General features: G+C 62.6%; 1 protein-coding gene across 1 annotated transcript in view; it reads left to right on the top strand.

Moving 5' to 3' along the window:
- The window catches only part of NIBAN2 (niban apoptosis regulator 2), a 49,860-nt gene extending 39,080 nt beyond the window's left edge, over positions 1 to 10,780 (top strand). Inside the window, exons 6-14 of the mRNA XM_026514007.4 lie at positions 4,200 to 4,315; positions 4,867 to 4,971; positions 5,056 to 5,218; positions 6,105 to 6,292; positions 7,073 to 7,228; positions 7,736 to 7,852; positions 8,004 to 8,111; positions 8,188 to 8,299; positions 8,722 to 10,780. Of these exons, the coding sequence (XP_026369792.2) occupies positions 4,200 to 4,315; positions 4,867 to 4,971; positions 5,056 to 5,218; positions 6,105 to 6,292; positions 7,073 to 7,228; positions 7,736 to 7,852; positions 8,004 to 8,111; positions 8,188 to 8,299; positions 8,722 to 9,323 (1,667 nt within the window). The 3' untranslated portion in view covers positions 9,324 to 10,780. The remainder of the gene's footprint in view (positions 1 to 4,199; positions 4,316 to 4,866; positions 4,972 to 5,055; positions 5,219 to 6,104; positions 6,293 to 7,072; positions 7,229 to 7,735; positions 7,853 to 8,003; positions 8,112 to 8,187; positions 8,300 to 8,721) is intronic.
- The last annotated feature ends 1,329 nt before the right edge of the window (positions 10,781 to 12,109 follow it).

The raw sequence follows: 12,109 nt of genomic DNA, 5'->3' as shown, positions 1-12,109 counted from the left end.
TCCGTCCCGAGTCTTAGGGTGTTTGTAAGGATTCACAGTGAGAGTCTGCTCGATGCTTGGTGTAATGACTAATTTATTCATTTGTTTAATTTCTCTTAAAAGATTTTATTTTTAAGCAGTATCTACCCCCAGCGTGGGTCTCGAACCCACAACCCCAGGTCAAGAGTTGCACACCCCACTGACTGAGCCAGCCAGCCAGGCACCCCAGGACTTCTTTTGTTGCATCATTTGTTGCCTTACCCCTGACCTATAGGGTAGCCTGGGAGTTCATGTCCTTTCTCAGGGCCTCGGTGTTCCCTTCTGTAGAGTTTTGAGGTCTCTTTCTGCTCATTCATTCAATGAACATTTTTAGTGTCTGGGCGCGGAGGCTGCAGGAGGGAGCCCGCCCCGGGTCCTGCCCCTGTGCTGCCGGCAGCCCCATGGGGGAGGCAGATGTTAAGCAGGGGGGGTGGCTGTGCCCGGTGCTGGGTGGGAGCCACCCCGGGAGCCTGGAGGGTGTGCATGTGCTGGGGGGTACTGACCTGACCCTTGTGTGCAGAGGGTGGGCTAGCTGGAGCTGATGGTTCTGCTGAGACCTGAAGGATGAATGGTCCTCGAGTGGGGGGAGCAGCGTTCTAGCCTGGAGCGTGGAGGGCAGCCTGGAGGCGGGGACAGTTTAGAGGAGGAGGTGCATGGAGCCCTGCAGTGGGGGAGGGTGACCCAATGCGCTGGGGGGCACTGGGGTCCCGACCAAAGGGCCCTGCAGGGCTCTAAGGAGTTTGATCAAAAAATGGGGACAATAGGGGTACTGAGCATCTTTGTGCCCTCGGGGAAGGAGCAGCCTGTGCTGAAACCTGAACTTGCTTCCTGGTGACCGGGCCTGGGGCGGGCAGGAGGCTACCACCCCCACCCTCCCTGCCCGGCATGCCTCCCGTGGTGGTGGGTGGACAGCGTGGGCACCCACGCCTGGAGACCCGGCTGCCGTGGGGACTCGGGTCGCCCCACCCATCCTCTCTGTGCTGCAGAGTCCGGTCTGGAATCTGTCAGGTGGGAGGAACCAGGCCTTCAGTCGGGCCAACCCCTGTCACCTGGGCCAGGCCCTGCCACCCACAAAAGGCCTCCTGTTCCCAGATCCCCTGGGGCTGTGGGGCCAGGGCTGGGCGGAGGCCATCTGGGCTCTGACTGCCGGGCCTGGGCACCCGCCCCCGCTCCTCCCTTCTTCCTCCCTCCCTGCCCCAGCCCTGGCCCAGCCCTGCCCTCTCCAGGTTTCCAGGGCTAATGGCTGACCTGGCAGGGCCACCCCAGGTTGGGGGTGGGCTCCCCACGTGCACAATGCGAGGATGACAAGCTCGAGCTCGGTGGGATTGCCGGGAGGGCTAAATGAGCTGGTTTGGGGTGAGCTCTTGGCCCTGTGCCTGGCACAGCTGGGAGCTCACCTGGGAGGCTGGGGAGAGCCCTGTGGGTGGGTGCGGGTGCTGTGGGCAGGAGGGGGCGGGGAAAGAAGGGGCAGCCTGCAGCTGGTTTTAGAGGAGCCTTCCTTCTACCCTGAGAACTGTGGGAAAGTTCTCTGCTTCCTCTAGCTTGGAGGCTGGGCCTGGAATTTGTGGATCCTGGAATTGCTCACTCTGGGGGCTGCCAGGAAGTAGGGGGGGGGTGGGCGGGGAAGGAGGCCAAGCTGGGGGGACGCCAATTCGTCCCAAGGCCCCCCTTACATCCTGCATTCCTGGAGCAGCTGGGGGTGGCAAGAGGCAGCTGGGGCACTGAGCTGAGCCCGCAGGGCGGGCCTGGGCTGCAGAGGTCAAGGCCTCTTCCTGTCTGACTGCTATCCCCCTTAGCCTGCTGCTTGGGACTGAGGAATGCAGTTTCCTTTCTCAGTCTGACCCTGATGACCCCACAGGCAGGAAGTCTCCAGGTCTGGCTGGAGTCCGCTGGTCCTGTGTTGGAGCCCTCCTGTTGCCATTCCCTAGCTGTGTGTCCTCGGACCAGTAACTTGGCGTCTCTGAGCCTGTCTCCTCCATCAGGAAAAGTGGGACTGAGAACAGCCATCCCTCACGGGGCCGTGTGAGGATGAGATGAGGGAATGTGTGCGAGGTCTTAGCCCCGGCCTGGTGTCTTGGTCTGCTTGGGCCGCCATAACAAAGCGCCAGACTGTGTGGCTTACGCAGTTGTGGAGGCTGGAAGTCCAAGATCAAGGTGTCGGTAGGTTAGTTTTCTTCTGAGGCCTGCCTCCTTCGGGCCTTGTCCCTGTGTCTTTACACAGCCCCCCCCATGGTGTGTGCATGTTTTACACCCAGATTCCTTCTACTGATAAGGACACCAGTCATACTGGATGGACTCCCCCATGACCTTATTTTACCTAAATTACTTCTTTAAAGGCCCTATTTCCAAATACAGTCACCTTCTGAAGTACTAGGGGTTAGGTCCTTAGCATAGGGATTTGGGGGGACACCACGCAGCCCCTCACAGCCAAGCTCAGGGGAAGAGCTCAGGAGGGGGGCCCTCGTTGTATGAGACTCCGCGGCCCAGCATGCGGAGTGGAGCTGTCCTGAGGGTCTGAGACCGCACGTCTGGCGGGAGCCAGGGCCCGGGACATCGCAGCCTCCTTCCCGCTGCCCCCACCCAGCATCTCACCTCCCTGCCACCTGGAAAGCAGCCCTGCCTTGCCAGTACCCCGGCTTGTTGTCTGTAGAATGGCAATGCCCTCAGGTGAGAGCGGTTGCATGCAGCGCACAGCCCGCGTGTTCTCGGCAACACTTGGTCTTGGGAGACCGTGCTCCTCCTCCCTCCTCTGGCCCAGTGGGCAGCACTCACCTCGGGCTCTGCACAGCAGCCCAGCTGGGGCACCCCTGAAACAGCGGGGAGACCCCTCCTGCCCCCAGCCTGGCCCAGGGAGCTGCCACTACAGGGATGGCTCTGGGCCCATTTCCCACCGCTGACCCCCTTCCGGCGCGGACAGGCGGTGACTCTGCGGTCAGCCGGATGTGAGGGGGTCCTCCCCACGCCCGGAGGGGCTTTTTCTCTGCGGGGGTGACTCAGCCTGTAGTCACTGCCGTGGGAGCTGGGGTTTGGGAGGCCCAGACTGCTGTTTCCCCTTCCTCGGCTCCGGGGACGCAGCGGTCGGGGGCACGTGGCCAGGGTGGCCGCCCCGCTGCCTGGCTCCGCGTGCTGAACCATATTCTTCCCCAAGTCGATTTTGCAACTTCCTGCTGCTCGCCTCCCCTGGCAGCCGTTCCGGGGGGGCTGTGCCTTGTTCCCCGACCCACCTCGCTGGCACGGGGGAGGAGGGCAGGCTCATGCGGGCTGCTGCCAGCACTACCAACAGCACGAGTCTAGAACTGGTATGTCGTGGTCAGACTGGAATGACACCCTGTCACTGCCAGGTGTAGTAAAGGGCGATGCAGCACGGTGCTGGGTTCGGCTCTGGGGCCCCTGCGTGACCAGTTCCCAGCCCGTCCTCACGGCTAGAGCCTCGCTGTGGCTGTAGGAGACCAGCCTGGGTCCCTGTTCAGAAGAGGAAACTGAGGCCCTTAGGGTTCCATGATCTGGAGCAAGGCTTGGCAAGCTCCAGTGCACAGCCCAGAATTTGGCCCATTGCCTATTTTTGCAAATCCAGTTTTACCAGCTCGTTGGGTTTCCACGGTGTCTGGCTGCTTTGATGTCGCGGTGGCAGAGCGGCGTGGTTGCCACAGAGACCATCTGGTCTGCAGAGCTGAAAATGGGTACTGGCTGGCCTTCTGTGGGGAAAGCTTGCAGGCCCCGACGTGGCCAGTAGGGGAGGGAGCAGGACTGGAATGAGGACCCCGGGGTTCCTCTGGCACCCTCTCTGCTGTGCCGGCCGCTTCTCCCGGCAGGGTGGGGTGACCTCGGGTCCCGGTTCTGCCACGCACTGCCCTGGGACCCCCAGCCGGTGGCCTGACCTTGCAGTCTGCTGTCGATCTGTAAAGTGGGCTTGAGGACAGTCTTGGGGCGGTTGGGAAGATTTAAGAAGATTAAGGAACACATGAAGGAGAGTGCCTCGATGCTGTCGGCGGAGGGTTATTACCGCTGTCACTGTCACCGCAAACACGACCACCACCACCTCTCTCGAGGCCGCGGGGCTGCAGGTGGGGGTGTGCATGTGTCTGCACACACGGGAGGGTGCGCTCGGGCAGTCAGTTGGTCTTGGTGAGGGCCATCGGGCCATCCCACCGACCTCCTCTCCCACTCCCTCTCCGGAGCAGGGATCCCTGAGGACTCCAAGGTAGAGGGCCCTGCGTTCACGGACGCCATCCGCACGTACCGCCAGTCGAAGGAGCTGTACGGCACCTGGGAGATGCTGTGTGGGAATGAGGTGCAGGTGAGGCCGAGGGGGCCGACGAGGAGACCGTGGATGTCACCCCAAGGTCCAGAGGGCGGGCCCAGGCACAGAGACTGTGGGCTCGGGGCACTCCTGGCTTGCAAGGAGACAATAAGATCGTTTTGGACAGGTGGAAATACTTACTTGATTCAGTACTGAGCACCTATCCTGACCCGGATGCTGGGGTGCTTCTGTGAATAAGAGGGATGCGGCCTTGGCCCTTGCTCTCTATCTAGCAGGAGAAACAGACATTTGACAAATAAACGCACGTACTTCTGTGTGCCAGTGAGGGGGGTCGGGGGGTGTGGTATTCCAGACAGGGAGGCAGCAGGTGCAAAGGCCCTGAGGTGGGACCCCCTGATTCTGAGGATCCTGCAGGTCCCCCGAGCAGAGAAGCTGGGACGTGGGGGATGATGCTCGAGAGAGAGGGCAGTGGAGACATGGAGCCAAGGCCAAGCCCAGAGGAGTTGGGGCTTGAGTAGAATGCGGAGAGGAACCTGCCAGCTGGGCGTGCTCTAACCCCTGCCCCGGCTTGTGCCTCCTGGTCCTAGATCCTGAGCAACCTGGTGATGGAGGAGCTGGGCCCCGAGCTGAAGGCGGAGCTCGCCCCACGGCTGAAGGGAAAGCCGCAGGAGCGACAGCGGCAGTGGATCCAGGTGGGTGCGTGTGGCCCAGAGGCGGGGGTGCTGTGCCCGCCCGGCACCCTCGCTCTGGCTCTGACGCCGTGCCGCTGCCCACAGATCTCCGACGCCGTGTACCGCATGGTGTACGAGCAGGCCAAGGCACGCTTTGAGGCGGTGCTGTCCAAGCTGCAGCTGGCCCGGCCAGCCATGGAGGCGACCATCCGCACGGACATGGACCAGATCATCACCTCCAAGGAGCACCTGGCCAGCAAGATCCGAGGTAGGCCACCTGCCATGTTTTGGGGGCCGGGGTGGACCTCCCGTCTGTGCCATGGACCCGTGTACTTTTCACGCCAGTGACTCGATTCATCGGTCATTTTACAAAATGAAAGCAAACGTGAGCCGTTGTTCGTCCAACCTCTGGCAGTTGTTTTGTGTACATTTCTGCAAACGCAGACCTTGAAGATGTCCGTTTTGTCGGGGACGTTCAAGCGTGTTGTTCAGCTTTGGCCGGTCACGGGCTTGAGCGCGGTTCATAGGCATCAGTTTAGCGGGGGTGATGCACTCGGATCGCGGTTCACTTTTTAGGGTCAGCGTACGTTCCCTTCCGTTCCCGGCCCCCTGGCCGCCCCGCACACCGGCCGCCTGCAGTTTTTGTGTGTGTCCGTTGCCTGGGGCCCCTTCTCTCCTCTGTGTTCTCATCATGAGCTGCGTAGAACACAGGGAGCTGACAATTATCTGGTGCAACGAACAGCAGTAGCCGGGCAGAGGAGAGGGAGGGACCTCACGGCACCCCTGGGGGGAGTGGCCTCGGTCTGAGTGTCCTGGGCTGCTTGTGCGTGGCCGCACAGGGCAGCGGCCGGCTCAGCGTGTGCAAAACGCAGAGGCTCACGGAGGCTACCAGAGTGTGCGTTGCTTTGTTAAAGCAACACGTCCCCTAGAGATGTGTTTCCACTCGAGCAAAGCGGAACGACGCTGGTACCTTTGGTTCCTTGCCCTCAGACTTGTAGAAATACCAGGAGCCAATCTCAGAAGCCCCTGTTCTCTGACGCGTGGATCTCTGAATCAGTTTGCTGGTGTCACGAGGGGTTTTCTTTAAAAGCTGATAGGGTAGCGACCCCTGGGCTCTGGGTCCCACCCGCTCACCCGGCTCCCTCGGGGCGCAGCCTTCATCCTCCCCAAGGCAGAGGTGTGCGTGCGGAACCACGTCCAGCCCTACATCCCGTCCATCCTGGAGGCCCTGATGGTGCCCACCAGCCAGGGCTTCACCGAGGTGCGGGACGTCTTCTTCAAAGAGGTGACAGACATGAACCTGAACGTCATCAACGAGGGCGGTGCCGACAAGCTGGGTGAGGTGAGGACAGGCCCCTGGCCCCGGGGACGGAGCGTGTGCTGGGCCTGGGTCCACTCTGCCCCCGCCAGGCCCTCACTGCCGCTCCGGGCATAACCTGTTACCAGAGGGTCTGCTGGAGACCAAGGGGCTGAGGGCGTGAGGCACTGGGGGCAGTAGTCGGAGGAAAGGGGAGTCACTGACCCTTGTCCACCAGGCGGGTTACTGAAGTCTCAAAGGACTAACAGAGGAGGGAGAGGAGGGAGGGAGGGAGAGGAGGGAGGGAAGGAGAGGCAAGCCTCTGACAGGAAGTAGAAATAGGTGCCCTTTCAGGTCCCTCGCCCATGGAGACGGCGCGTCTCTGTCACTTCTCAGTTACCCAGTTCTCAGGGTGCATAGCCTTCCACAGACCCCATTTTGGGGTACTTGGCTGCCTGAAGCCCCACGTGGTTGTCAGGTGCAGATCAGACGGATCCTGTACTCTTTGCCCTCCTCTTCCACACCCTGACCTGAGGAGTCCACAGACAGTACTAATCACAGAATTTGAGAACCAGAAAAGACCTTAGAGATCATGAGAAACTGTTGCCTGATTGTGAGGCTGAGGAATCGGGAGGCTCAGAGAGGGGGAGCCACTTGCCCGAGGCCACACAGCACCCCAGAAGGGATGAGAACCTCTCCCCTGGCCCCGAGCTGCTGGACTGTGCTCCAGCCTTCACATCCTTGTCCCTCGGGGCCCGGGCGAGCCGGGGGTCTGCAGGGCCTGCGACTCCGGGGGCCCCGGCTCAGGTCCCCACTTCCCCACAGTACATGGAGAAGCTGTCCCAGCTGGCGTACCACCCCCTCAAGATGCAGAGCTGCTACGAGAAGATGGAGCCGCTGCGGCTCGACGGGCTGCAGCAGCGTTTTGACGTGTCCAGCACCTCCGTGTTCAAGCAGCGAGCCCAGATTCACATGCGAGAGGTGGGCCCCGGCACCTCCCACCTTCCTCAGGCCCCGTCTCCTGGGGCGAGGCTCTTCCCTCCATGGCCTTCCACCCTGGCCCTGCCTCCTCGTGGGCCCCACCGCAGCCGCGCTCAGCCCCTGGAGTGCTCAGGCCTGCTCTGGCCTCTCAGGTGCTCCCATCTGCTGGAACACCTGTCCCTCTGTTCACCTGTTAATCCGGACTCCCCTTTCAGGTCTCGCCCTAGAGATCCCTTCCTCCAGGAAGCCCTCCTTGCTCCCCAAGCCCCTCCCCGCAGGGCCCAGGACCTCTGTTTCCTTGAGGCAGGGACTGGCCAGTGCCCAGCACAGTGCTAGCACCCAGTAGACACTCAGTAAAGATGGGGGTGAACCCGTACCTGCCCACGCAGGCTGCCCCCGTGCCTCCCTAGCAGAGCTGGGGGCACGGGCTGAGGAGCCCCTCCGAGGCGCGCAGGAAGGGGCTGTGGTCACTCCAGGGCCTTCACGTGCCCGCGCTGTGCCCTGCAGCAAATGGACAATGCTGTGTACACCTTTGAGACCCTCCTGCACCAGGAGCTGGGGAAGGGGCCCACCAAGGAGGAGCTGTGCAAGTCCATCCAGCGGATCCTGGAGCGGGTGCTGAAGGTGAGTGGCCTGGCCCGAGCCCCGTCCCTGGGCTGGTACCGAATTTGCTGCCCCTACGGGAGGCGCCACGGACCCCCTTGCACGGGCAAGGATCCCAAGGCTCGGGCCAGACCCGCGGGCTTCCAGCCCCCTGACCCGTCTCTCCCGGCAGAAATACGACTACGACAGCAGCTCGGTGCGGAAGCGGTTCTTCCGGGAGGCGCTGCTGCAGATCACCATCCCGTTCCTGCTCAAGAAGCTGGCGCCCACGTGCAAGTCGGTGCGTGTGCCCCTCGCCCCCCCCACTGCGGCAGCCCCTCCCCCCAGCCTGACCCCCCGCTCCTCTGCCCCTGCAGGAGCTGCCCCGGTTCCAGGAGTTGATCTTCGAGGACTTTGCCAGGTTCATCCTGGTGGAGAACACGTACGAGGAGGTGGTACTGCAGACGGTCATGAAGGACATCCTGCAGGGTACGGGAGGGTCAGCTGCGGGGCGGGGTGGGGGGAGCCTCACCGTCGGGGGGGGATGGTAATAGGGCTGCCGAGGGGTCGCCCTGGTCCCACCGGCTAAGCTGCAAAGAAAACCACGAGGCTTAGGCCTGGGGGTTGTTTGGGGCACGCTGTGTGGCCCTGGATGGGTAGCATCACTTCTCTGTGCTGTCCTGAGTGTCCGCTCAGGGCGCTGGCCTTACAGATGCGGTCAGATGAGGGACAGGAGGACACAGTGGTGGCCAGCTTGGGCTGCTGGTTCCCAGCAGTGAGGCCTGGGCTAATCACCAGTCCTGAGGCCGGGGGCGATGAGGGGGGGGGGGTCCTACTGGGCACCGTGGAGGGTGGGGTGGCGGCCGCGGGCCCTGTGCTGGCCGTCCTGACCCCGCGCTTTGGCTCCACAGCCGTGAAGGAGGCGGCGGTGCAGAGGAAGCACAACCTCTACCGGGACAGCATGGTCATGCACAACAGCGACCCCAACTTGCACCTGCTGGCCGAGGGCGCGCCCATCGACTGGGGGGAGGAGTACGGCGGCAGTGGAGGGGACGGCGGCAGTGGAGGGGACAGCGGCAGCCCCAGCGTCCCAGAAGCAGCCACCCATTCGGAAAAGCGACGGCGTGCCAAGCAGGTGGTGTCCGTGGTCCAGGACGAGGAGACAGGGCTGCCGTTTGAGGCCGGCTCTGAGCCACTACCACCTGCGTCCCCGGACAGTGTCACCGAGCTCCGTGGCCTGCTGGCCCGGGATCTGCGGGCTGAGAGCCCCCCGCCGGCCGGCCCTCTGCTCAACGGGGCCCCCTCCCAGGAGAGCCCCCAGCCCCTGGCAGCCTCTGAGGCCTCCTCGCCGCCCGCCTCACCCCTCCGGCACCTTCCTCCTGGAAAGGCTGCGGACCTTGAGCCTCCCAAGCCTAGTGACCAGGAGACCGGGGAGCAGGTATCCAGCCCTGGTGGCCGCCCCCCCATCCACACCACCACCGAGGACAGCGCAGGGGTGCAGACGGAGTTCTAGGCCAGTCCCCCCTGGGCTTCTGCTGGACATGGCGCACGGGCCACCCCCTCCAAGACACTGGCAGGCTTGGCTACGGCGGGGAGCCCTGGATCTAGGCCTCGGGGTGGAGGGCTGGGAGGGCTGTTGTGGCACTTCGGGTCTGGGCAGGGGTGGCCCACCTGAGTCACTTTATTGGGTTGGGTCACACTTTGTTCCCTGTTTTCTCTTCTGGGGGCTGATCTCGGGCTTCCTGCTTGTGCTGGGAGCTGGGCTCAGCCGAGGGGGCTGAGGAGTACCCGGCGGCCGCCGGTTCCCTGGGTCCTCCCTTCTGCTTTCTGGGGCCGGTTTCCCTCGCGGGTCTTACCCTCTTTCTCAGACGGATGTAGACTTGTTGTTCGCTGTGTTACTCGGCCACTGATTCTCTCCCTTCTCACCAGTGGGGGAGCTCATTGGAACCAGGAACATGGGGCATTGAGGCCCAGCTCTGGGTCCAGACCACTGTCCTCAATCCTGGCTGGGCCTCCAGAGGCCAGTTTTGGAGTGGACACTGGCCTTGCTTGCCCTGCTCTGGGTGAGGGGAGGTGCACAGACTTCAGGCAGTAGCCAGGCTGGGGATGCTGGGTTGGGGGGGATGCCTCATGGAGGAGGAGGAGGGGTGAGGGGCCGGGACTGGAATGAGAAGGGCCCAGAATGTGCTGGTCTGTGGAGAGGAAGTGTTCCAAGGGAGGGAAAAGGTGAGCGGCAGGGAGGTAGTGCTGGGAGTGTCTTCAGAGCAGGCTGAGGTGGCCGAGGGAAGGCTGCTGGAAGCTGGAGCAGGCTTTTGGATTCCCCACCCCCACCCCAGCCGAGTCTGGCTCCTGCCTGTTAGCACCCAGCCTCCGGGAGTCCCTCTGTTCCCCCTGCCCCTCCTGCGGCGACACACTCGGGGCTGGGACGGAGGGGCGGCAGGCTCTCAGAGGTGGGGTTTGGGGGGGTGTAGTTTCTGAGGGCCACCCCCAGGGTACGCAGTGTCCACGAGGGGAGCTGGGTACGGCTCCCCAAGGCACCACTGGTGGCCCCTCTGAGGATGTGGGGTCAGGCTGTGGCTTGGCCCCTGCTGCCTGCAAGTCACCTCACCCTGAAAAATTCCCTCCTCAGATGGGGGTGAAGGTTGAGCGAGGCAACTCCTCCCCCAGGCCCTGGGATCCCCTGGCTTCCCCAGCCCCCTCTGCAGCCCTGCCCCCTCCGTCCCCTTTATCCACTTCCTTGGGCAGGGGCTTCAGACCCACAGGACGTGTGGCGGTGGCTGGTGCTCAGGGACCCCGGTCCCCCCAGCCCTCATCTCAGACGTCTCACTAACCTTCTTCCACCACGTTCCGTGCTCACATCTCCTCTAGTGCCTTCTCTTGGGGTTTTCTCAGTCATCCTTCCCAAATATTGTACTGAAAATATTATGCGAACTGTTTAAGCTTTACTAATCAATAAATGATTTAAAGCCATCGACCTGTGTCTGGGGAGACCTGGGCCAGAGCTGGTCTAGGAACACCAGTGCACCCTGACTTTCTGGGCTCATCATCTGACCCCCTCTGCCTGCCTGGCTGGAGGACACTGACCTGGAGTGGGGTGCAGGGGGCACAGGGGACTGGCCTGACGGCAGCTCGGCTTTCTCAGCTGGATCGGCTTTCTCAGCTGGATTGGTGTAGGTGTTCCGCAGGTGGCCTCTGGTGACGGGGAGGCCACGAGGGCTGGCAGTGGCTTTAAGGCCAAGTAGCCCCAGGGCATCCACAGCGGGGATAGGCCCCTGGGCTCAGGGTGGGTCGCAGCGGTGGTGTGCACATTCTGGGGACTCCTGCTCACTCAGCATTCGCTGAGCACTGCAGGGGGCGGGCACCCGCAACCTGTGTAAACAGGCCCAAGAAGGCGTGGCTCCCTGGATGAGGTTACAGGGCACCCCCCCCCCCGACACACACACACACACACACACACACACACACACACGCACACACACAGCTGGTGGGGATGGTTGCCTCATCCAAGGGTGAGTGAAAACAGGCCTACTGGGTGGGATGGCAGCCAGTCACCTCGGGGGGCGTTGGCTTCCCTGGTGCCAGCCTGTCCATGGTGGCCAGAGGCTGAGGGCTGGGCAACAAGGGCCAAGGTGAGGAACTGCAGGAGCCTTGGGGCTGGAGACCAGACTTTCAACTCCAGTCTTGCTGTGGTTCTTGGCAAGTCATTACACTCAGTCTCAGGCTCCATCTATAAAAGTGGGGCTGGGTGGTCATCAAAGTCCTTCTCCCTGGGCCTAGCGAGGAGCCTGGGCGATTCGCAAAACGCTGTGCCCTGTGTGTCCCTGCCTGCCCAGGTCTCAGTCTCCCTCGGCTGAGCTGAGCCCAGGTTTGGGGCAGAGGGAGGGAGCCATCAGAGCTCCCGGGGAGTCAGGGGTGGGGGCTGAGACTGGGAAGAGGCCCCAGCTCTTGCCTGGAAAGCAAGACTTGAAAGGGGCCTTTGTCCCATCCCATCCCACAGGACTGAGGGTCCCAATCAGGGAAATGGGCACAGGGGTACAGGGCTCTCTGCCACTCTAGGACCAGGCCCTGCATCCAGCATTGCACCTGGGGTGAGCACTTAGTGCCCCCTGGTGGCCACTGGCCTGCACCAGGGTCCATCAGGTTTCTTACTGAACGCATGGGGAAAGGAGTCTAGAAGGCTGGCCAGGGTCACCGATAGCTGGAGGCAGAGCCCAGGTGCCCACCTCTAGCCCAAAGCAAACTGCCCTTGGTTCAAAACCATCTGCCTGAACATACATGATAAATGTGCAGCTCTAAGCA

The sequence above is a fragment of the Ursus arctos genome, unplaced genomic scaffold, assembly GCF_023065955.2.
Source record: "Ursus arctos isolate Adak ecotype North America unplaced genomic scaffold, UrsArc2.0 scaffold_18, whole genome shotgun sequence".
NCBI classification, from domain to species: Eukaryota; Metazoa; Chordata; class Mammalia; order Carnivora; family Ursidae; genus Ursus; species Ursus arctos.
The sequence above is the reverse complement of the archived record's forward strand: the minus strand, read 5'-3'. Positions and strand labels throughout refer to the sequence as shown.